At 46.1% G+C, this 25,322-nt stretch overlaps 1 protein-coding gene across 6 annotated transcripts in view; it reads right to left on the bottom strand.

Moving 5' to 3' along the window:
* The window catches only part of RASA3 (RAS p21 protein activator 3), a 268,967-nt gene that overhangs the window by 2,008 nt on the left and 241,637 nt on the right, over window positions 1-25,322 (bottom strand). For all 6 annotated transcript variants that reach the window (XM_064268615.1, XM_064268616.1, XM_010593593.3 and 3 more), the window contains 4 exons: window positions 23,910-23,992; window positions 12,322-12,530; window positions 10,143-10,246; window positions 4,117-4,300 (listed from right to left, as the gene is read on the bottom strand). In XM_064268615.1, the coding sequence (XP_064124685.1) occupies window positions 4,117-4,300; window positions 10,143-10,246; window positions 12,322-12,530; window positions 23,910-23,992 (580 nt within the window). The remainder of the gene's footprint in view (window positions 1-4,116; window positions 4,301-10,142; window positions 10,247-12,321; window positions 12,531-23,909; window positions 23,993-25,322) is intronic.

The raw sequence follows: 25,322 nt of genomic DNA, 5'->3' as shown, positions 1-25,322 counted from the left end.
GTGGATGTTTATTAAAACCTTGCCATCGGGTCGATTCTGACTCATAGCGACCCTACAGGACAGAGTAGAACTGCCCCGTAGTTTCCAAGGAGTGCCTGGTTGAACTGCCAACATTTTGGTTAAAAGCTAAAGCTCTTACCCACTAAGCCACCAGGGTTTCCAGATGTTTACTAGTACTACCAAAAAACCCCAAACCCGTTGCCATCAAGTCGATTTTGACTCATTATCGACCCTACAGGATACAGTAGGACTGTCCCACAGGGTTTCCAAGGAGCATCTGGTGGCTTCAAACTGCCAATCTTTTGGTTAACAGCTAAACTCTAAACCACTATGCCACCAGGGTTTTTATTCTATTTATAAATGTGACATATACTCATTGTGATAAATATAAAAAATACAGACAAGCAAAATGAAGGGAGTAAAAATTAACCAAAGCCTGTCCCTTGAAGTAACCACTGTGAGCAGATCTGATGTGTTTATATGTATGTGTGTGTAGAACATAGGTTCCATGAGGGCAGGGGTTTTGAGCAGTTCTGTGCATTGCAGAATGCCTAGTGCCTGGAACAGTTCCTGGCATGTAATAGGCACTCAATAAATGCTTGTTGAATGAGAGAGCAAGTGTATACCTTTTTATTATAAGAAATAGGATCATGCTTTATATGCTGTATTCAACCTATTGGCTTTTGGGTACGAAGTTGACGTTGTTGTTGTTAGGTACCGTCGAGTCAATTCCCACTCACAGCAACCCTATAGGACAGAGTAGGACTGCCTCATAGGGTTTCCAAGGCTGTAATCTTTACGGGAGCAGACTGCCACATCTTTCTACCATAGAGCGGCTGGTGGGTTTGAACCACTGACCATTTGTTTAGCAGCCGAGCACTTAACCACTGCATCACATGGGCTCCTTGTGAGGTTGGTGCATACATTTAATATGGATGAAGGCAACACATTTTAAAAGGTAAATGTGGGCTCTCTCCCCAGAGAAGTGTCAAAGGAATATGGCATGATGATTTGATAGTTTATACATCTATGTACATTACACCTAGGAGCAGAGACTGAGTCAGATATCACCTAGGAGGCATGTCATGTTTGGTACCTGTGAGCAACCTTGCCAAAGTCTAGATCATGGGGGTCCTGTCATTGTTCCAGAGCCCTCAGTACTTTCCCTTTATCGAGCCCACGTCTCCTCTGGAAGGAAGGAGTGGGAAGAGCACGCACTGCCACACATAAGCTCCCTGCCATGCTTATTCACCACTGTTCCAGGATGTGCAGGTTGATTCCACCATGTTGGACCCACATACACACCTGCAGGATGGAGAAAGCCTAGCACCTGATGCTAATACTGACACTAGCAGTGAACCTTGAAGGAGCACTCACTCTATGCCAGGTACTTTCCTAAGCCCTTTATATAATTTAACTCGATAGTCTTTCAACAACTTTGTAAAGCAGGTTTTATTAGATTCCATTTCAAAGAGGAGAATGAGGTTCAGAGAGGTTAATTAAGTTGCCCGTGGTTAACCGGTGTGATGATCAGTCTTATACGTCAACTTGGCTAGGCTACCATGCCAGTCGTTTGGTCAAACACTAGTCTACATGTTGCTGTGAAGGCATTTTGTAGCTGTGATTAATATTTACACTCAGATGCCTTTAAGTAATGGAGATTATCCTGGATAATATGGGTGGGCCTCTTCCAATCAGTTGAAGGCATTAAGAGCAAAAATTGAGATTTCCCAGAGAGGAAGGAATTCTGCCTTAGGAGTCAGCATGAACTCCTGCCAAGTTTCCAGCCTCCCGGCCCGCCCTAGGGATTTTTGGATTAGCCAATCTCCACAATTGCAAGAGCCAATTTCTTAAAATAATATCTTATGTCTCCATATACGTGAGGGCAGTGGTGGCTCAGCGGTAGACTTCTCACCTTCATGCAGGTTTGATTCTTGGCCAACGCACCCCACGCACAGCCACCGCCTGTCAGTGAAGCCTTGCTGTTACTACGATGCTAAATGGGTTTCAGAAGAGTTTCAAAAACTCAGTCAATGAAAACGCTGTGGGTCACAACAATCTGATCCCTGTGTGCATGTGCTTGCCATGAGTTGGGGGCTGATTTGACAGCAGGTAACAACAACAACAACATCTGTATATGTACATTCTGTTATGATCCATAGGATTTGCAATGGCTAATGGATTCAAACACACCAACGATCAAGATGTTGCAGGACTGGGCAATGTTTTGTTCTGTTATACACAAGGTTTCCGTGAGTCAGCGCTGACTTCACAGCAACTAACAACAACAACACGCGTATGTGTACAGGCACACTCCTCACTTATCAATATAATCAGGTTCCAAAGACCAGGTCGGTATGTGAAAATTAGTGTTATGTGAAAATGGAGGACGACCACATCAGATCACAAAACGGAAAACGACTACATCATTACCTAACTGCCAAATTACATCATTACATGACTAATAAATTACATTATTACCTAACCACCAAATTACATCATTACATGACTGTCAAACCACTGAGAATCATGGCCCGGCCAAGGTGACATACAACCTTAACCGTCATAGCCAGCATTACTCTCAGTGTTCATTGCTGCCAGATGTACCTCGTCAATGTGCAAAAGAGTCGGAGAGTAAACTTTTTACTACGGTAAATGTGAAACGCTGGGTAACGAGACAGTCGGCAAATGTGTACATGTACATGTATATGTGTGTCTGTGTGTGAGGGAGCCCTGGTGGCACAGCGGTTATGTGCTTAGTTGCTAACCGCAAGGTTGGTGGTTCAAACTTACCAGCTGCTTCACAGGAGAAGGATGTGGCAGTTTCCATCCACGAAGATTTATATTTACATTGTTATTAGATACCGCTGAGTTGGTTCCGACTCATAGCGACCCTATGTACAACAGAACGAGACACTGCCTGGTCCTGTGCCATCTTCACAGTCACTGCCATGTGTGAGCCCATCGTTCCGGCCATTGTGTCAATCCATCTCATTGAGCACTGGAAACCCTATGGCAGTTCTACTCTGTCCTACAGGGTTGCTACAGGTCAGAGTTGACATACACACATAGCTATATATCTGTATATGTATTTATCTTTACACATACAGTAAAACCTGCAAAAGCCAGAACCTGCGTAAGATGGAAACCTGTCAGAAGGAAAACTCATTTTATTTTCCACTAAAACAAGTGATAGAAAAGTGGTAAAACTGTACTCTTGCCAAGGCAGAAAACTTATGAGACCTAGAAAAACCAGGCAGTCCCACTGAGTTCCAGCTCTCACAGGTTTCACTGTATATACTATTGGCTCTGTTTCTCTGAGATTCCTGACGGACATGCATGCTTGCAAGTGATGGGACCGGGCATAGAGGGCAGGCAGTTTGGCCCCAGAGTTTGTGTCCTGCACACATTATACCTTACCTTCCCTCAACCAGACGAAGCATGAGGGCCACCCCAGAGTCTACCTCCACTTCTGAGAGCCCTTGGTAGCATGGAGAAATGGCAACAGGTCTGCAGTTGGTGGTAGGTGTGGTGCAGTGGTTAAGAATTCGGCTGTTAACCAAAAGGTCAGCAGTTCAAATGCACCAGCTGCTCCTCGGAAACGCATGGGGCATTTCTACTCTGTCCTATAGGGTTGCTATGAGTTGGAATCGACTCATCAGCAATTGGTTTCTGGTTTGGTGGAGCTTAGCTGAGGCAGAGAACAGATCTGGGTACCACAGGGAACAGGGAAAGCCTAAGGGGTTGGGAATTGATAAGCCCAAGTGTCAGAAAGTCCTGAGGAAGCCAAGTTTGAGGCAGGGGGGCATTTCTGCACCTCGGCAGGTTTTCTCAGGACACTGGACAGAGGCTCTGGGGAGAACAGCGGTCACCTCCTCCGAAGGGTCCTGTCTCCTCAAGTGCCTGCCTCCCATCCTCTGATGGATGGCGCTGACTGACTCCTATGCCAACGTGGCTCTGAGCACTGCAGCCAGGTTGTACCTGGAACCTGAAAATGCTCCCCTCCTCGTCGTCAGGTGTGCACTCCTGCACACAGGTGACTCTGAGCTCCTGCAGCCCTCTCCCCCAGCCTTCCCACCATGTGACACATCACCCAGGGACGGAATCCATACTCACTGGCTCCCGTATTTTGTCTTCTTGAATTTGTCCCGTTTATACTGAGCATGTTCCTGCTCCAAAGCCCCCACCCCAGCGATGATCTGCTTTAGTGTCTTGTAGGTCTCCTGAGGGTCGTCAATGAGGAACGTCGAGTACTCTTCCTGCTCGGGCCCGTCATACACAGATTTGCTCCCACAGGCCTCTGCAACAACAGCGGGGGCGGGGAGGGGAGTTGTCAGATGGTACCCAGTGGGGTGAGGGGATCAGCCGAAGTTGGCGGACTTGGATACCTGGAAACTCAGGCCTGTTTTTACTTTAAGTCTCAGTCATATCACGAGCCCTACGCAGCAGAAAGGGGGCAGTGAGGTTCAGTGGTAGGATTCTCACCTTCCATGAGGGAACTGTTTTCTTTACTTCCAGCCCAAGGGAAAATGTCTTAATACCTAATTCCATGGACAAAGACCCTAAGGGAACTATGACCTGAGAAAGATAAGAGGATGTAAACACGGAATTCTGAGTAGGCAGTGTTGAACATTTCCCACAAGGCATAAAAAAGCAGAAGGAAAAGAAGAGAGGTGAAGAACGCAGGTCAGCATGCTTTGCAGGTGCTGTGTGTGAGCTCAGCTTTCTTATCTTAAGTGAGGTGTAGGGGGAGTTGCGGTTTCTGGAACCAGACTGCTGGAATTCCCATCCTAAGTTCACCACTTATTATAACTGTATGTTGGACAAGTTACTGAAACTCTCTGTGTCTCAGTTAACTCATCTGAAAAATGGGGGTAATAGTAAATAGATGAAGATCAAAGAGTACAGCCTTCAGTATGGATTATACCTCAACATAAAGAAAATAAAAATCCTCATGATTGGACCAATAAGAAACATCGGGATACACGGAGAAAAGATTGAAGTTGTCCAGGATTTCATTTTACTTGGATCCACAATCAATGCTCATGGAAGCAGCTGTGGAAAAATCAAATGACGTACTGCACTGGGCAAATCTGCTTCAAAAGACCTCTTTAAAGTGTTAAAAAGCAAAGATGTCACTCTGAGGGCTAAGATGCGCCTGACCCAAGCCATGGCATTTTCAAGCGCCTCATATACACGTGCAAGCTGGACAATGAATAAGGAAGACTGAAGAAGAATTGATGCCTTTGAATTATGATGTTGGTGAAGAATATTGAATATACCATGGACTGCCAGAAGAACGAACAAGTCTGTCTTGGAAGAAACACAGCCAGACTGTTCCTTGGAAGAGAGGATGGCAAGACTTCATCTCATGTACTTTGGACATGTCATCAGGAGGGACCAGTCTCTGCAGAAGGACATGATGCTTGGTAAAATAGAGGGCCATCGAAACAGAGGAAGACCCTCAACAAGATGGATTGACAGAGTGGCTCCAACAATGGGCTCAAACATAATGATTGTGAGGATGGCTCAGGACCATTCTGCTGTAGATAGGGTTGCTATGAGATGGAACCAACTCAATGGCACCTAACAACAACAACACGTGCCCATCCAAGAGGGTAACTGAGTAGCCTCAGTGAAGTTCTCAGCTCAGTGCCTGGCACGTAGTCAGCGCACAGTATTAGCTGCTATTGTCATAAAAATGCAGGAAAGGGCTCATCGGAGGACAAATGCAAAGGGATGCCACAAGCCTGTATGGCCAGGTCAATATGCAGGGCTTAAACCTAAAATAAATATTCATGGAAATTGAGAAGGGAACCCAAATCAAATAAAGAAAAAGATCATTCTCTTTGTTGGGAAAGGTGATGTGTTAGCAGACAATAGCAAGGTAGACCTGAGTCCTACCTGGTTTGGTTCTTATTCATTAAAGAGAATGCTCCACAGCATAGATGGGTAGACTAGAGATCATGGAAGAACCAAAGATCATACAGGAAAGACCAACAATAGCAGTGATGATAAGGATAAAAACCATAAAAGCAAAAGCAGCTAGCCCCATTTCACAGAAGAGGAAGTGAGAATTCAGCCGGGCTGAGTAATTTGCCCCATTTGTCTCATAGTTGAGGACGATGCTGGGCTTGAATTGAGGCAGGGTGACTACAGAGCCTGTGCCTTTAGTCCCAGATGAATCACATCACAGGGGACCAAAGAACCCAGGGTCTGAGGGAGTAACTGCTGCGAGTGACCTGTGGACAATCACAGGCAATGGGAACAGTGCTCTGAGACTAATGATTGGCAAGTATTTTCTAATGTTGAACTTATGAAGAAGATGGATTCCATAAACTATGTATCAGTTGCAAAATTCTTGGATTATTAAACAAGTAGATTCTGAGTGTTTAGGAAGGAAAAACATAAAACTAGCACTAATTAGGATAAATCATTTTAAGCAAACTGTATTTCCCCTCTTGATGGGATCAATAAAGCTCAGGGAATCAATTCCTGGGAGGTGCAGATGGTTAAGTGTTTGGCTGGTAAGCAAAAGATCAGCGGTTCGAGTACACTCAGGGGCATGAAAGGCCTGGCAATCTGCTTCTGAAAAATCAACCACTGAAAACCCTTTGGAGCACAGCTCTCCTCTGGCACACATGGGGCTGCCTTGGGTCAGAGCTGGCTCAATGGCAACCAGTTTATAAAACTCACGGAGCTTCAGGAAATGCTGGTGTAGGTGTATGTTGACTTCAGTAAGGCTTCTGACACACTTTTATAGAATATCCTCATGAATAAGATACAAAACTATAGAGTAAAAATGGAACAGTTAATTAGGCAGATTTGTGCTGATTGACAATCTGTGGCCCACAGGTGTTGAGTGGATTAAAGTGCATGTTCAAGTATATAAATTTTAGCCTCTGTGAAAGAAAGTACGTTCACAATGGTGACCAAACGACACAAAGCTGGAAAAGATGTCTAACAAATGTGATGACAGGAAACAGGGTTCACAAAGATCTCAAGAGATTGTAATATTGAACCCAACTTCAGTATTACTTAGAAATAAAATAACAGGACTAAAACAAAGTCCTGAACGTAGGTTGGAAGAGACTGACTTACTGATAAAATCAGCTGAACCTTTCAGCTGACGGAAATGAACGAGAGACCAGCGTGACCTGGGCGTGAAACGGATGAAAAGGCTTAACATTCATTTAATAATGACGTGTGAGACACTGTGTTAGATACTTCACCAAAACATCCATTGAATCTTACCAAAAACTCTGATAAATGGGCTTGGAGGCCAGTTTTAAAGGAGCCCTGGTGGCGCAACAGTTAAGTGCTTGGCTGCTAACATAAAGGTTGGTGGTTCAAGCCCACCTGGTGGGTCTGTGGGAGAAGGAGCTGGCGATTTGCTCCCGTAAAGATTACAGCCTAGAAAACCCTGTGGGGCAGTTCTACTCTGTCACAGGTGGTCACTAAGAATCCGAATCAACTTGGCAGCATCCAACACCACCACTAACATGCATATTTCATAGATGAAGGAATATGTAACTTGTCCCAGGTTATATCTCAAATAATGGTGAATCTGGCGGCCCCACCAACTAGGATCTTTCCACCACACGAAAAGCTTGAAAATCTTGTCTGCATCGATTGCGGTCCTGTGACCCAAACTTGAAAGTCAGCCTTTTAGCACAAGATCCCACGGATTGTGCCCACACTTGTGTGCGCCCAAAGGAGGTTGGCTAGGGGGCGAAACTATGCCACAGATGGGAAAAAGGGGACTAAGTGTTTGGCCATTTCTTCCTGCAGAGGTGACTACAACAAGCTTTCTTCACTAATTAAAGGCCGTCATTGATAGGCAGAAAGGACTTACTACATTGGACAGAAATAAGACACAATGGTGCAGTGTGCAGGGAAATGGAATCTGGGTAATATAAAAGGAGCGTCTTGGGGCAATCAGAACTTTCCTACCAAAAAAACATTGCCTCAAAAAGCACTGATATTCTAGGCAGACGTCTGAGCACGGTTAAAGAAGTAACTCAACGCTTCTGTGCCTCAGTTTCCTTTCCTGTAGGATGAGAAGCCTGGAGGAGATGAACACTGAGGTTTCCAACTGTTTTGAAATTCTGTGAATCCATGTTGTCAAGATGGCTGTATTGGGAGGAAGGCTGCATATGTGAGACCTTTTCCACCCACCCACCCACCCATCCATCCATCCATCCATCCATCCATCCATCCATCCATCCATCCATCCACCCACTCACCAACCACCTATCCATTCATCCAACCATACACCCATCCATCCATCCATCCATCCATCCATCCATCCATCCATCCATCCATCCATCCATCCATCCATCCATCCATCCATCCATCCATCCATCCATCCATCCACCCACCCACCCACCCAAAGCAAGTACTGAGTCCTTGCTTTGTGCCAGGCACTGGGCTAAAGAAGACATGGTCTCTGCTTTCAAAATACCACAATGTATTGCAGTGGTTAAGTGCTTGGCTGCTAAATGAAAGGCTGGGGTTCAAATCCACCAGTCACTCCACAGGAGAAAGATGTGGCAGTCTGTTCCTGTAAAGATTACAGCCTTAGAAACCCCATAGGGCAGTTCTACTCTGTCCTATGGGTTCGTTATGAGTAAGAATCAACTCGACGTCAATGGCTTTGGCTGTTTTGGTATGATACAATGACGCCAAACGTACTTGGGGTAGGGAAGTTATGCAAAGCTTCTGGGGGAAGGTAATTCTGGGTTGAGCCTTAAAAAAGATAAGTAAGCATTAGCAGACTAAGAAGTGGGGGAGGGCACTCCAAGTAGAGAGGACAGCAGGAACAAAGGCACAGTGGTGGGAAACGGTTGGTGTTTGGGGGCAGCCACGGGCAGTTTGGTACTGCTGGGAGCAAAGTGAGGGGCTGGGCTGTGAGAGTTGAGGCTGCAAGGCAGCAGGAGCCAATCACAGAGGCCCTGTCAGTCTCTTTAATGAACATGGATCTTACATTGTGGCCTCAACCGATTCAAATCCCTTGATTCTACCCTCTTCTGTCTTGCTCATTCATAACGGTGAGCTGAAAAAAAGCTGTTCCCATCGTAGCTCCACTGTCTTTGCCACCTGGAGTACAAAGGCAGCCTCCAGGCCACAGCTGCATGAAGTTCTGGTACTTTGGAGTCAGGCACTCTATTTAGCCTATTGCTGGGTGAAGAGGGGGAGGCCCTCCTTGTGTGTGTGTGTGCACCTGGGTGCCCGTGCATGTGACAGGATGAGTCAGAACTGAGCGCTGCAGGGTAGAAACTGGAGCTCACAGAAGTACAACTGTACAGAGGCCAAAGCAGGATTATAGGATTTTCCAGGCTGAGGCATGTACCTGACACTTCTGGGTTAAATCAGGAAAGACTAAAAAGGGGGGAAAAAATCACACAAGCTCATTTCCAGGCACCCTCATTTTTAGTTCACATTTTGAGTGAGACTTCAGGGCCCCAGTCACGCCACCTCCCTAACAGTAGATCTGAGCTCTAACAGATTTCGAGGTAGAAACAAATACAGCTCACTCACCTTCCAGTGGGTTCTTTATATGTTTGCTTTTTCTCCTAAATTACAGCCCCCAAATGATCAACACTGTGTCATCTATTTTTTTTTTTTTTAGGTGACCTAGAATGTTTTCAAGTTCTATAAAATATGTGAAGCACTTAAATGTCACTGATAACTAAGCTGGCATAGAATATGATTTGAAACATGCAATACCCACTGTATACACACACACACACACACACACATCCCTCTGCAAAACACAAAAGAATGAAATTCTCAGTTTGGAGGTATGGAAGGTTATTAACAGGATCGGCTCAAGAATTTGGCAGCTTTTTAGATGTTGCACATTAAATCCCATCTTAAAATTATCTACAGATCCTGCCATTAACGTAACTTTTTCCCCAATAGCTGCCTAACCTGCAAAAACCTTTTGCACATCAGTGCTATACGCAAAGACACCTGCAGGGCAGACCAAAAATACATCAGATGCGTCAAATGGAGTGCTTTCACTTTCCTAGCGCATCTCTTGACAATGGCTCCCTGTGGTCCCCAGGGCTGCAGCTGGGCTTCAGCAAACTGCCCATGGATCTGGCCTGACGAGCTGCAGAATGCTCCCCTGCCCTTACCTTGCATTTTCTCCAGCTTATTCATATACAGGTTAAACAGCGAATAGATACGCTCTGTCTCCCGGTCCCCATCAATGTCAAGCTGGATGTTTGCCGGAAGGCCACTGTCCAAACACAACGAGAGCAGAACACAAAGATAAAAATACTCTTTAAAACTATACTTCTAATTATGGTGTTAATATTTAAAAAACACTAAAGGAAGAAGATCAAGTGACTGGACATTAACCTGGATCCCAGATTTAGGGACGCTTAAAACCCACTGGCATTGAGTCAACTTCAACTCATAGCGAACCTATAGGACAGAGTAGAACTGCCCCCATAGGGTTGCCAAGGAGCACCTGGTGGATTGGAACTGTCGGCCCTTTGGTTAGCATCCGTAGCTCTGAACCACTGTGCAACCTGGGCTCCATAGTTGACAAGGGGAGCTAAAGCTCAGGACTCGGGCATTTGCGTTTGGTGTGCAAACCCCTTCACATGCATTTAGAAATGGTGTCCACGGTCTTGGGAGTCTGAAGGCTTTTTATTATCCACAGGGCAACAAATAAAACAGACTTGCTTTGCCCAGGAAATAAATGATCTAGAAAAAAAGACAACCCTCTACAGAGGCCAATAATGGTTCTGCGGTAGAATTCTCACCTTCCACGCAGGAGGCCCAGGTTCGATTCCTGGCCAATGCACCTCATGCACAGCCATATCCCATCTGTCAGTGGAGCTTCCAGACTAAGACAGACTAGGAAGAAAAGCCTGGAGAACTATTTCTGAAAATCAGCCAAAATGCAGCCGATCACGGAGATAGCACAGGACTGTGTGGCGTTTTGTTCCATTGTGCATGGGGTGGCCATGAGCCGGGGTCTGACTCATTAACAACAACAACACAGATGCCACTTGGACCGTGCCTTCCCTGAGGGAAGATGCCCTAGGTGGGAAAGATGCCCTAGGTGGGAAAAGAGCAGGGGTTCCTCTCCCTCCCCTGGAGGCTGCTGTGGGCTCCTCTTGTGATGGATTCAAAGCAGCCCAAAGAGTGAGGGGTCTGGGGAGACCCACTTCCTTCCTCCCCTGCCTCTGCCTTGGAGAAACCTGGCAGGCAGCCCCAGGAGAAAAGACTTCTGGTGTTTTGATCCCACACTGACTCCTGAGTTGGAACCCCTGCTTCACTGCGCATTGACTGTGCGACTTGATGAATTTCTTATCCTCTCTGACTCTTAGCTTCTTCATCTATAAAACTGGACGATAAAGTTCCCATCTCAAAGGGTTCTGTGAGGATGAAAGGACAGCAGGTATGCCAAGCACTGAGCATACACCTAAGTAGTCCACTGTTGGTGTTCAACCAATGAAAGCTACCATTGTACCATTGTTGTTATCATTTTTGTATGCACAAGTCACATTAACGTAACCAGGGGAATGGCTGAGTGTCCCGGGGGCTAAGGGCACCCTGGCCTCATCCCTCAGGACTAGCACTAATGATCTGGAGACTCCAGTGAGCCACAAGAGGCCCAGCTGAGAAGCAGCCAAGAAGAGAACAAGCTGCCTCAGTTTACAAAGAGTGAGTATTCACTAGATTTCAGTTGGAGAAACCAAAGGGGGTGGTGGTTTATCTACAAGCAGGACGGAGCTTTCCAGGGTGGTGGAGTATCTGCAGACTCTTCTTAGTTGGAGGAAGATAGCACTCCATCCATGGGGTGTTTTTCTCTGCATCATGTTCCCATCCTTTATCCTGCCCATCCCTCCTCCCCCAAAGGAAACTCCATCCACTCTACTTTTTCTTCTTAACCCTCTGTGGTTAGCTATTGACGTACATTTTTAAGAACTGAGCTTCAATCCCATGCCAGGTGTAGGAGGAAGCGTGGAAGTCTTGGAGCTCCCTGCTAGTCTACACAGAGCTGGTGTGCAAGCTAGAAACAGGTGCTCCCACTGGTGGAAGGCTTACGAAAAGGTGCACTGGCTCCTTCCTTAGACAATTTAGAAAAAAGGCATCTCTCTGGGGATGTGGGATGTGTTTTAGTTCAACTTGCCCCCTTGGCCTACCTTCTCTGTATAGTGTACAGACTAGACAACTATCCTTGGCAGCCCTGGGCAGCTGGGAGGGGAGGGGTGGGCAGGCCACTCTGAGTGCTGACTTGAGGCTGCACCCTGAGGAGGGAGCTTGGCTGGAGAGAGGCAGTGAGCCTGCCCCACTTACCCAGTGCAGGGGGTGCAGCCAGGCGTTGAGTCCGAGGAGGCCTTGCAGCATAGCCAGTGGCCGTTCAGGTAGGCAGAGGGGTGGTACACGGTGAGGCGCTTTTTGTTGCACTGGCTGACTTTGGTGAGGATGTCAATCCAGTCCTTGGCCTCCACGCAGTTGTTGGCCTGGATGTACAGCGCTCTCTCTGGCTGAATGACCTGGAACATCTGAGGAGACCCCAGGCACAGGCTTAGGAGAGGCTCACACAAACAGGGCAGAGGGAGGGAGGAAAAAGGCTCTGGGCCCTGGAGGGTGCCCTTATGGCCACCACTAGCCTTGTGACCCTTTGCTCCCTTTAAGGCTCTAGCAGGTGGTGGCTGTTATTGTTTTACAAAGGGTGACACAGAGGCTCAGGCAAAACCCCGGGGGCTGCTGGTCTGAGGCTCTGGTGCTCCAAGGGGACCGAAGTCATGCTCAGAACTAGACTTCTGCTGCTCCTTGAACTTGACAGTCCCAGAAACTACAGCCCTTCCTCTGGAAGACAAACAAGCTAGAGGGAGGCAGCTGTGCTGGGGGAAACCAAGGAGGCTCAAACTGAAGAGGCCGGCACTATCCTTAGCCCCGGCTACTCCTGAGTCAGCTGGCAAGTCATTTCCTGCCCTCGGGAAGGAGAGACACTGCTTATCGCCCCCACAGGGACATCCTGAAGTTTGACCATAACCAAAAATACCAAACCCATTGCCGTCCAGTCTATTCTGACTCATAGCGACCCTACAGGATAGAGTAGAACTGCTCCATAGGCTTCCAAGGAGTGACTGGTGGATTCGAACTGCTGACCTTTTGGTTAGCAGCTGAATTCTTAACCACTGTTATATACGGCTGATGGTTGTTTTTCGCAGTAGTGATGTTCTACAGATCCCTGTGGACACTTAACTAGCAAATACAGAACCAGCCTTGTCTGATCTCAGCTGGAAATGGGCACATTGGGTGACTCAATTTTTTGTTGTTCTGTGCATGTGCATGTCTGTGAATGATCACAACAGCACCACAGGGATAGATTTTGGGGTTACAAATAAATTTTAGCAAGTAGCAGATTTGCAAATATGGAATCTGCAAAAAATGAGGATTAACTAACCATATGTGTGTGTGTTGTGTGTATATACATATACACATTGTATACACACATATACATATTTATATATATATATACACACACACATATATACATACACAGACACATACATGTTGGGGTTGTTTGGCCTTTTTGTTTTTTTAGTTCTTTTTAGAACTTTTAAACTTTCATGCAAGGTACTTCAGATCTCATCCCTACCCCCCTTCTGTCCTCATTGTCACCTGTCCCTCCACCAGTGAAGCGGTGTTCTAGTCACCCAGAACCCCTTCTGGGCCTCCTGCCACTGACCTCTGCACACACTGTCCTCTTTCCCTGCCTGACCACCCGGACTCCTTCTTCTCCTCCACGGTAGGTGTTACTTCCTCTGTGAGGCTTCTCTGAGCCTCCACTGCCTTCCCCATCTATTATTCTTCTAACACATATTACTGAGGTCTACTAGGTGCCAGGCACTATGCTAGGCACTGGGGGTACAGTGTGACCCAGAGTTTTTGCTTTCATGCAGCTTCCAGTCAGCAAGAAAGACAAATGCAAACACAAGAGTTCAGGTGCCGTGTGGGGTGAAGATCTAACATGGGGTCAGGAAAGGACCATCTAAATAAATGACCCTTCAGCTGAGGTCAAAAGGAGGATTAAGAATTCATTAGGCAATGTGGAGAGAGGAAGGTGTTATGGATTGAATTGTGTCCCCCAAAATACATATTGCAATCCTGGCCCTTATACCTATAAATATGATCCTGTTTGGAAACGGAGTTTTCTTTGTCATGTTAATTAAGTCATACTCATGTAGGGTGGGTTCTAAATCTAATCACTTCTAAGTTATAAAAGAGCAGAATGGATACAAAGAGACACACAGGGAGAAGAGAAAGAGATGACGGAGAGAGACAGATGCATCTACAAGGATTGCTGGCAGCTACTAGAAGCTGCAATAGACAAGGAAGGACCTTCCCCAAGAGTCACACGCTGAATTCGGACTTCTAGCCTCCTGAACTATGAGAAAATATATTTCTGTTCTTTAAAGCCACCCACTTGTGGTGTTTCTGTTATGGCAGCAGACAGGGGGATGGAGAGAGTGTTTCAGGGGGATGGAGAGAGTGTTTCAGGCAAGACAAATAGTAGGTGCAAAGACCCTGAGGTCAGAGAAGGGTGGGTGCTCTCAGGAGGGAACAAGCCAGGCTAAACACAGAAGATGAGAGAGGAGCCAGAGAGGTGGGCAGGGCCAGAGGCTCTAGGTGGGTTTAGGCTGAATGGGTCTGAGGACAAAGAGAGCGTTATGATCAGAAGGCATGAGGGGACACCAGGAAGGTGTCTGCAGGAGCCAGAGATGATGATGGCCTTCACCAACTGGGAAGCATGGAGAGGAAGAACAGAAGTAGATGGATTCTATATGAAGGATCAGGAGTTTACACAACAGCATTTTGGAGGACTGGATGTGGGGTGAGGGAGTTAGGGTGATGCCAGTTTCTTTCGTAAATAACTGGGGGCTCATTTACAGAGACTGGGCCCCCCACCAGTCACATGACTGCTGCATGTACACGCAGTGGTGTGCACATCTCAAATTTTGCATGCGTTTGTTTACGTGGCCGTGATTCCCAGTCGAGGCTGAGCCTCTGGACAGAGGAACTGTGCTCTGTTGATGATTACAGGCCTGGCCTCTCCCGCAGGGCCTGGCACACAGTACACCACCATACCAGTTGCCATGGGGTCAATTCCAACTCATGGTGACCCTACGTGTGCAGAGTAGAACTAAGCTCCGTGGGGTTTTCTGGGCTGTGACCTTTCAGAAGCAGGTTGCCAGGACTTTCTTCTAAAGGCACCTCTGGGTGGGTTTGAACTGCCAACCTTTTGGTTAGCAGCCAAGTGCTTAACCGTTTGTGCCATCCAGGGAACTCCTTGTTGACACACAGTAGGCCTTCATAAATGCTTTTCAAACTGAGGAGAACATTAGCCCAACATTAACACCATGGACACGAGAGCTATGGGGAGCTGGCTTTGAGGAAGGCGGCAGGAAAAAACAAGGCAATGAATAGACGATGCTAAAATTAGGGAATTACTTGAAACCTAAATTAAGGACCTGATAGAATGAAGACAGCTCACAGGTGCTTCTAGGGCATTTACCACACTTGCTTCCTTCCACGGGACAGTCTGAAAACACCACAGGCCTTAAGGGCCAGCATTCCCCTGGCCTCCCTCACTGCTATTCTAAGACGGGTAGTCCCACAGCAGGTGGCGGCCACATGAGTCATCTCTGCTGTGTTCATCCTCCCTCTGCTGGAGAGAGCCTGGTTCTGAATCACAGGCCTGGGAACAGCCCGTGATGCAGTGATGTCCTGCAGACATGTCCTGCTCTGCCCTTAAGAACGATACTTAAAAAAAACAGTCAGGGGGAAAGAGAGGGGAGAGACTCAAGGCCAATGACCTGGGCATTTCAGTCTCCTGGAAAAGGTACTGAGCCAAAAAAACCAAACCAGTTGCTATCATGGAGTCAGTTCTGACTCACAGCTCTGCCACGTTTGCAGGGTGGAGCTGCACCCCAGAGGGTTTTCAAAGGCTGTGACCTAGATCACCAGGCCTGTCTTCTGAGCCATCTCTGGGTGAGTTCGAAACGCCAACCTTTCTATTAATAGTCTGGCGCATAACCATTTTCGCCACCCAAAAACTCAGAAAAGGTGCTAGGGAGTATCTTTCAGGTGCAGAAAAAATCCCATGGCTCCCATTAGGTGATCTGCTTGCCCAAGGAATCGTTCTCAGATAATTCTAGTAGGAGGGGATGTTTGATGGTCTTAGAGATGACCAGAAATGGAGTTAAGAAGAGCGTACACTCCCTATATGAGTGAAGGGAAGCTGTTGTCTGTGGAACTGGGCCTTGTGAGGAAAGCTGGAGCTGTGGGTCAGCTTCATCATGCCTTCCACCTCTCCAAGCAAACAGAAGGTGCCCGCTGACGAGAGGATGAAAGGTTCCTGATATCAAACCCAAACGGAGAAGTGAGTTCATCATGACACTTTTCAAAGACAGACCGACTTCCTGACTGACTACTGGCTAGGTCATCAAGAGTTTTTGTTGTTAAATATGTTTCTGTTGTTGATTTGTGACTTACGAGACCTGATAGGCTACAGGCTAGAACAGCTCTGTAGGGTTTTCTTGGTGTAATCTTTATGGAAGCAGATCGCCAGGCCTGTTTCTTCTGTAGTGCTGCTGGCTGGGTTTGAACTGCTAATCTTTTGGTTACCAAACCAAGAAAAACCAAACCCACTGCCATCGAGTCAACTGCGACTCATAGTGACCCTATACAACAGAGTAGAACTGCCCCAAATTCCAAGGGTTTCCAAGACTGTAAATCTTTATAGAAACAGACTGCCACATCTTTCTCCCATGGAGCAGCTGGTGGGTTTGAATCGCCAACCTTTCAGTTAGCAGTCAGGCGCTTTAACCACTGCACCCTCAGGGTTACTCCCAAAACCAAACCAAACCCAGTGCTGTCAAGTCAATTCCGACTCACAGCGACCCTATAGGACAGGATAAAACTGCTCCGTAGAGTTTCCAAGGAGCGCCTGGCAGATTCAAACTGCTGACCCTTTGGTTAGCAGCCATAGCACTTAACCACTATGCCACCAGGGTTTCTTCAGGGCTACCAGCCAAGTGCAAATCATTTGGGCTGCCCAGGGACCTTAGATCCTCCTCCAACCCCAGCTAAAAGGCTGTCATGCCCACCACAGTGCCAGTACAGTCTTAGGCACCTACTGAGTACCTGACAATCAAACTTGACTAGTGAACAGTGATGATGAACTGCAAGATGAAGGGGGAGAGGAAGAGGGACGTGGAATGAGAGGGGAAAAAGAATGAGTCAGAGAGGAGGCAGGCCAGAGAGACAGAGCTCGGAAAATATTCTCCATCTATTTGTTACCTTGGAAAGCATAACTTAACTCTCTCTGGCCTTGGGTTCCTTTTCTATAAAACACGAACAATGTCTCTGGTAGAACCCTGGTGTGAGAAGGCAGGGAAACACTGTTTGAAGAGTGGCTGGTATGCAGTGGGTCTCCAATGCACTTCTATTCTCTAGAAAGATAATTGACGGTGGAAATATAAATCAACACCATTCTCTAGGGAGGCTAGCAGTCACTCGTGAATGACTCCCTGGTGTCTGAAGAAAATTATTGGTCCAATATGGAGCTGGCTGGTAAGGTTTCATGGCTCTGAAATTCCAGTCTCTCTAGTGGCTACCTGCTCAGTTCTCAAGGGCTGTTCCCTGTGATAGAGCAGACAAGACAAATGTGTGATGCAATGAAGGCACACACGGTCAAATAAATGAGCAAATGGTTGAGGATGCTCAGGAGGGAGGCTTGTGGGGTGGTGGACTGGGGCCTGGATGAGACTCCTGACAGTGAGAAACGGTGAGCACAGGCTTGGAGTTGGGTAGGTTCGAGTCTGAATTCCTCCCCAACACCGATGAGTTGTGTGACCTCCAGAAAGTTCCTTCAGCTTCTCCAGGCCTCCATCATCTGACAGTGGTAATAACAATTATAACTACCTCCTCTCAGGGTTGCTATGAGGATTAAATGACTCTAGAAAATGTCTGGAAATCCCTGGGCGGTGCCTGAAATAGTTCTTGGTAGTGGACATTAGGAAAGTAGTGTATGTCCAGGATCCTTACGGTTTTGCCTACGAATGATACTTAAACGGGCCTGAGACAGGGCGGTCTGTTAACAGAGAATCCTCTAGCTAAGCCAAGAATTTCTCCAGTGACTCAAATATAATTCTATCCTTCAGACACAGCTGTTGCTTTTAAGCAAAGCACAAGGAAGGAATCTGTCTGAATTTTAAAGAGAAAGCAAAACCAAAACTTAGAAATGATACCCAACACTCTATGAACACATCTCTACATCACTAAGATAAGTTCTGTTTTTAGTAAAGGATTCCAAATGACTGTCCTAACCTGCTGTCGCCGAGTCAATTCCAACTCATAGCCACCCTGTAGGACAGAGTAGAACTGCCCCATAGGGTTTCCAAGGGGCAGCTGGTGGATTTGAACTGCCAGCCTTCTGGTTAGCAGCCGAGCTCTTTACCACTGCACCACCAGGGCTCCAATTACTGTACTAGGTTACACCTCTTGCAGGGTCCTGCTTGACCAAGCTCTCTCTAAAGTTCTATTAAATGATTATTAGGAGAAATAAATGAACTTTTGTTAAAGGCCCAGGTATTGTGCTAGGTCAATTTAGTTTTATCCTTGCAACTACCCTACAGATATGTATTATTGTGTCCATTTTACAGATGAGGAAATGGAGGATTACAGAGGGTGACTGACTTGTCCCAGCTGGAAGTTGCCAGAGGAGCAATGGGAGTGTTTTGGATTAAATTGTGCCCCCTAAAAACACGTGTTGGAATCCTAACCCTGATACCTGTGGATATGAACCTGTCTGGAGAGAAGGTTTCCTTTGTCATGGTAATGAGGCCATACCTTGCAGGGTGTGTCCTAAACCAAGGGCGCCCAAGGAGGAGGATGGGGGGGACAGGGGGGATGGGGGGAACCGATGCCACAAGAAGATTGCCAAGGAACTGAGGAACACCAGGGATACAGAAACCAAGACAGAGATGTTCCCCCGGAGCCAAAAGAGAGCCTTAGGTGTCCTGAATTCAGACTTCTGGCATTCTACACTGTGAGAGGAGCCCTGGTGGCGTGGTGGTTAAGACCATAAGGTCGGCAGTTCGAATCCACCAGCTGCTCCTTGGAAACCCTATGGGGCAGTTCTACTCCTTCCTATAGGGTGGCTATGAGTTGGAAATCAACTTGAGGGCAAGGAATTTGGTTTGGTTTTGGTTTCAACAGTGAAAAAATAAACTTCTGTCCTTTAAAGCCACCCATTTGTTCTACCTGGATTACAGCTTCTTGTTGTTGTCCGACTCATATTATAGCAGCACTTAGCTAACTAAGGTCTGGAGTCACCATTCCAAGATGGTGAGAACAGGTACTTGGGCTCCCCAGCCCCTGAAACCAACATAGATGCAATGTTCACGTATGGTTTGTACACGGAGGCTCTAACCAACTCTAATTCATATATGGAAAGAGCAATTAAACGTCATCAGGAAGAATAAAACCCAGTGAGTTGGGCCTATCTTTCTGTCTACACAAACCCTCAGCCAGACCTGCCGCCAGGTCCTGCCCTCCGCTCGCTCACTGCCCTCCCCCGCTTGCTCACCCTTCAGGAAGACATGCTGAGAAATGTCCCAGATTGGAGCTGCTGGAAGACAGAGGAGCAGGCACAGGGCTCCCCCCAGAAACTCCACTGAGGGGAAGAAGAAATGTATGCGTTTTCTCTAAAGGGAAGTTATAATAGCTAACTGAGGATTGAGCTGGAAGATCGAAACCATTCAGTGCAGCACACACAGGTGGGCCTTGCTCAGCCCAAGACCCTGGGCCTGAGGTATCTTCAAAGCTGGCTGACTAAGGAACATATTTGTACATTTAAAGTTTTAAATATTATCATTTATAATAAATTATTTAAATTTATTATTTGCAGCCTCACTTTGCTCTACAAAAGACTCCAGGTGACTTATATGAAATACATCCAATGAGACAGAAAAATATAAACAAATCTATAAGAAATTTAAAAAAATCCCGTTGTTGTTGAGTAGATTCTGACTCAGAGTGACACTATAGGACAGAGTAGAAGTAACTGCCCCATAAGGTTTCCAAGGAGCACCTGGTGGATTTGAACTGCCAACCTTTTAGTTAATCACTATGCCAGCAGAAATTAGGAACAGAAAAATGTAAATTAGAAAAGATTGTAAAGACTGGGGAGAAAACGGGCCTAAATACACAGATTTTCAAATTAAAACAAACAAAACAAAAGCCCACTGTTTACTGAACACTTAATAAATGCCAGGTACTATGCTAATGGCTCTGCCCCGCCACCTCATTTAATCCATCTCACAGTGTGAGAGGGGTATGAACAGCCTGTCTTGCAGATGAGGCAACGGAGGACCTGACATCTAACAATATGCCCCTGTTATACATACGCACGTGAAAGCTGGACAATGAATAAGGAAGATCGAAGAGGAATTAATGCCTTTGAAACACAGTGCTGGTCAAGAATATTGAATACACCATGGGCTGCCAGAAGAAACACAAATCTGTCTTGGAAGAGGTACAGCCAGAATGCTTGTTAGAGGTGAGGATAGCGAGACTTCATCTCTCATACTTTAGACATGTTATCAGGAGGGCCCAGTCCCTGGAGAAGGACATCATGCTCGGTAAAATAGAGGGTCTACAAAAAAGAGGAAGACCCTCAATGAGATGGACTGACACAGTGGCTGCAACAATGGGCTCAAGCGTAACTGCGATTGTGAGGACGGCCCAGGCTCCGGCAGTGTTTAGCTTTGTTGTGCACAGGGTCTCTATGAGTGGGAACCGACGCGAGGGCACCTAACAACAACTAACAACATACATCTGGTGGAGTCCGTAGGTGGTGCAAATGGTTAAGCACTTGGCTGCTCAAAGAAAAGTTGGAGGCTTGAGTCCACTCAGAGGCTCCTTGGAAGAAACTCCTGGCGACCTCCTTCTGAAGAATCAGCCACTGGAAAGTCTGTGGAGTGTAGTTTCTGCTGGCACGTGTGGGGCCACCATGAGTCAGAGCTGCCTCGAGGGCAACTGGTTTGGTTTTACATCTGGAAGCTGGTGAGGCTGAGATGCAACTCTAGAGCTGTTGGACACTTTTCGTACTCTGTATTTCTATGTACACTGGAGCTCTGACAGAACTAGGCTGAATTCCCTCAGGAATTTCCTGCTGGACAAAATTACAAGGGAAATATTCAAGGAAAGCTTTCATAAGAAGGCTGCACACCATCTTCTCAGGAGAGACAAGGCTCTTCTTGGCACCCAGTGTGAGAATATCCTTCTCACATACAGCTTCACAGAAGGGATAAGCAGTGATATTACGATAGGACCCAGCAATCCCAGTCCTAGGTGTATATATGTGTATACCCAGAAGAAGTGAGTGCAGGCTCGCAAGCAGAAACCTGAACACCGGTGTTCACTGCAGCGCTTTTCACAACAGCCAAAATGTCCATCAACAGACGAACAAAGAAACAAAATGTGGTACATACACACAATGGAATATTACTTGGCCGTAAAGAGAAATGAAGTCCCGATGCGTGCTATAACACGGATGAACCTTGAAAACATTATGCTGAGAGGAATAAGTCAGTCACAAAACGACAAATACTGTATAACCTCAGTTCCATGAAACAAGCAAATACATAAAATCAAAGATCATTAGCGGTTACTAGCGGTGGGAGGGAGGAGGAAAGGGGAATTTTTTTGCTTAGGGGGCATTAAGTTTGTGTTAATGGTGGTGGAATAAGTAGGAAAAAAATAGGATATGGGTTGCTCAACAGGAAGTGTATAGAGTAATCAATGTCACTGATAGAACATGTAGAAACTGCTAAAATGGCGAATGTTTTGTTCTGTATATTTTTACCACAAAAAAAGAAGTGATATGGCAAACTGTCCCCTATATGGTAGAACAAGGAGGGAGGGCCTGGCATTGGCACATGGTCCTCAGACAAAGCAGACTGACTTTTATTCTGTTTATTTTTAAATTGTCTTCAGACAGCACACCCCTTAGTACCTATGCCTGGGGCAGACTGCTCTCAAAACTCCCACGCCCAGATGCCCCCCCAAAATATTCTGCAAGCAAACATAAAATTGGGACTCCCAAAGCTGTTTTTTAAGTGCTTAAACTATTACTAGAAACTAACCTTCATGCTGGCAGTTTTATTAGCCTTTCTATACTTGAGCACACAGCAAATGGTTTCCCTTCCATGGCCTAGTTTCAAAGCCTGACTTTGAAACAACTGAAAGTAACTTGTTGCCACTCTCTGTAGGAGGCAAGTCACAGGCTGGTTAACGTGCAGAGGCTGCTCAGCGACTGGCAGGAAAACTCAATCTGTGCTTACATCTCCTTAGGACGGGATCGAGTTATGGCCTGTGCCAGTGTCCTGAGAAGCACACCTGTGTTTAAAAAACTGTTCCACTTCCACAGACACAACTGGGACAATTAGAGCATCAAAATAAATAATTTATTTTACAACAATATAAATAAATAAATAAATGGAGGAGAAGAGAAAGCTTTTGCCCAATAGAGAGCCAAGAAAAAATACAGAAGGAACAATAGAGTTAGAAAGTCATCCCAGGTGCTAAAACTAAACCAAAAAAAAAACCAAACCCGTTGCCATCGAGTCGATCCTGACTCATAGTGAGTGACCTTACAGGACAGAGCAGAGCTGCCCTATAGTTTCCAAGAGGCGGCTGGTAGATTTGAACTGCCAACCTTTTGGTTAGCAGCCGAGCTCTTAACCACTGTGCCCCCTGGGCTCCAAACTAGTAGGTTAAAACTTGAAGAGGAACCGGAAATTTACATAGTTCAATGATCTTCCCACTAATTATTTATTAATAGAAAGAAAAACAGCAACTTTACATATGGTGCTTTACTCAAGAGCTCAAAGCTAACAGCAATCACGGGAGAAACCACCACTAGGTGCCTCCTGATAGGATGAACGAGGGAGGACAACATCCAGCCAAACTCGTTATCCGACTCCAACCACCGTGAGCCATCAGGTAACCCCACGCGGAGGGGCTCTCTACAAAACAACCGGTCTGTGTGCTTCAAAAACACCAAGGCCAAGAAACACAAAGAAGGGCTGAGGAACCATTCCAGATTAAAGGCGACTAAAATGACAACGAAATGCGATTGTGTGATCCTGGCCTGGAAAAAACCCCAATAGCTATAAAAAACGTTACTGGGACAACCTGCAAAATTTAATATGGACTGTGGCTTTGGTAATAACATTGTATCAAAGTTAGATTTTCTGATTTTAATAACTGTATTGTCATTATGTAAAAGAATATCCTTATTTTTAGAAAATATGCCCCAAAATATTTACATGGCTCAGGAAAAAATACATTATACACCGGAGGGCAGAGAATGAACATGGGTAAGCAAATGGGACAAATGCAGAAAACTGGTAAGTCTGGATAAAGGGTGTGTGGGAGTTTCTTCACGCTGTTCTTGTAACTTTTTATAAATTCAGAATTATACTAAAACACAGAGTTTCGAGAAAAAAATCCATTAAGAGCCCTGAAGTCTGTTTTTGGGTACAGCCCTGGAGTCCGTTTTTGGGTACCCTGTAAAAGAGTGTCACTTGTGTTCCCAGAGTCTCCCGTGGAAGCCATCAGGGAGAAGTTCTGGCCCCAGCCTCCTGGGGGAGAGTTAGCTGGTTCAGATAACATCACAGCTCCCTGTGAATATCCCAGGTAATATGGAGATTCTGAGAAAATGGGAAATACTTGGAGAATGTGGGGGAACCAAAGAAGTCACGCCCATGTTTTGAGAGAGGACACAAATAGTAAAGGCTGAAGAAGGAAGAAAAAAAGGTAGAGCCATTCTAACCAACAGGAAGAGCTCTTGGAGCAGCACTCACATTTTTCATTTTGAAGGACTCCTCCTCCAATTTCTCCACTGCCAGAATGTTCTCGATAGGAATGCTGTACAGAGGCTGGTCGCCTGCAGGAGACCAACAGAGAGAGACGTTAACAGCCAGGGCAGTGGTGCTCTGCTCCTTGCTCTCAACTCAATGGATCTGGCCTGACCTCCCCAGAGATGCCATTTATATCATCCCTAAGTTGTCAAGTACAGGTTGGGTTCCCTTGGCAGGTTGCAACGTTTCGGCATGAACTATGTTCATGTCAGCCAAGGAGCTACGGGGCCACGGTGCTGAGGAGACATTCATGCACTTCTGCCCTTGTTTCTCATAAAAGCTAGAGCCCTAGGTGAGAAGACTAGTAAAATGAAAGACCAAGAACATGTGGGGCAGTGGTCAGAGACAGCCTTGGGATTAGGGACCTCAAGTTGTGGGACACATTCTCTGCCCACAGAATAAGTGTGCCACAGACTTGATCTTTTACAGACTTCTCTGTACCTCTCATGTTTCCTCTTACTCTGAACATGACCTACACACACACACACGTATTTATTTTCATAATGATGCTTAAATGTCTCCGCGCGCATTATTTCTAGGAAACATGTTACCCAATTTTTTTATGAGGAGAAATGACCTTCTCAACATTTCATAATTTAAATCTGAGCCAATTTCAGGCAGTGAGAGAAAAAAAAAAAAAAAACAGCCAAAATAGGACCCACCCAGGATTATCACTGACCAATTAGATCAATCATTTCTACAACTTACACGTTGAGTGAGGTTATCCTCATCCTTGCTCTCGCCACCACCTTCCCACCCCAAAACTATAATAAAAGTACCACAAAGCCAAAGTCTGGCCTGTACACATGTCTACCATGCGCATTTATACACTTGGAACACTGGCCAGGCCACTTATTTTTAAAAGAAACTTTATTTACTGTCCAAAGCTTTCTCCAGTAACAGGATGCATGGCCTCAACAAAAAGTTTGAGGCACTTTTTGTTTTCCTCCCAAGAAGACATTTAAATTACAGCATTGGGTCTATATTCTTTAGTGCAGCATGGCAGCTCATATCCTAAAGAGAAGAAGGGGATTTATATTTGTTTTCTTGTTTTAAGAGTGGAGAAGAACAGTGGGACAGGAAAAAGGCAGAAGAAGGACTCCAGGTCAGGATACAAGGGACTGGGGAGGGAGGGAGGGAGGGATAATGCTGGAGCCTATGGGTCAGTGGTAGAACTCTCGCCTTCCATGTGGGAGACCTGGGTTCGATTCCTGACCAGTGCACCTCACGCACAGCCATGACTCCATCTGTCAGTGGAGGCTTGCCTGTGGCTAGGATGCTGAACAGGTTCAGCCAACCTTCCAGACTAAGATAGACTAGGAAGAAAGGCCTGGTGATCTGCTTCCAAAAATCACC

Source organism: Loxodonta africana, chromosome 15 (assembly GCF_030014295.1).
Source record: "Loxodonta africana isolate mLoxAfr1 chromosome 15, mLoxAfr1.hap2, whole genome shotgun sequence".
Lineage (NCBI taxonomy): Eukaryota > Metazoa > Chordata > Mammalia > Proboscidea > Elephantidae > Loxodonta > Loxodonta africana.
The sequence above is the reverse complement of the archived record's forward strand: the minus strand, read 5'-3'. Positions and strand labels throughout refer to the sequence as shown.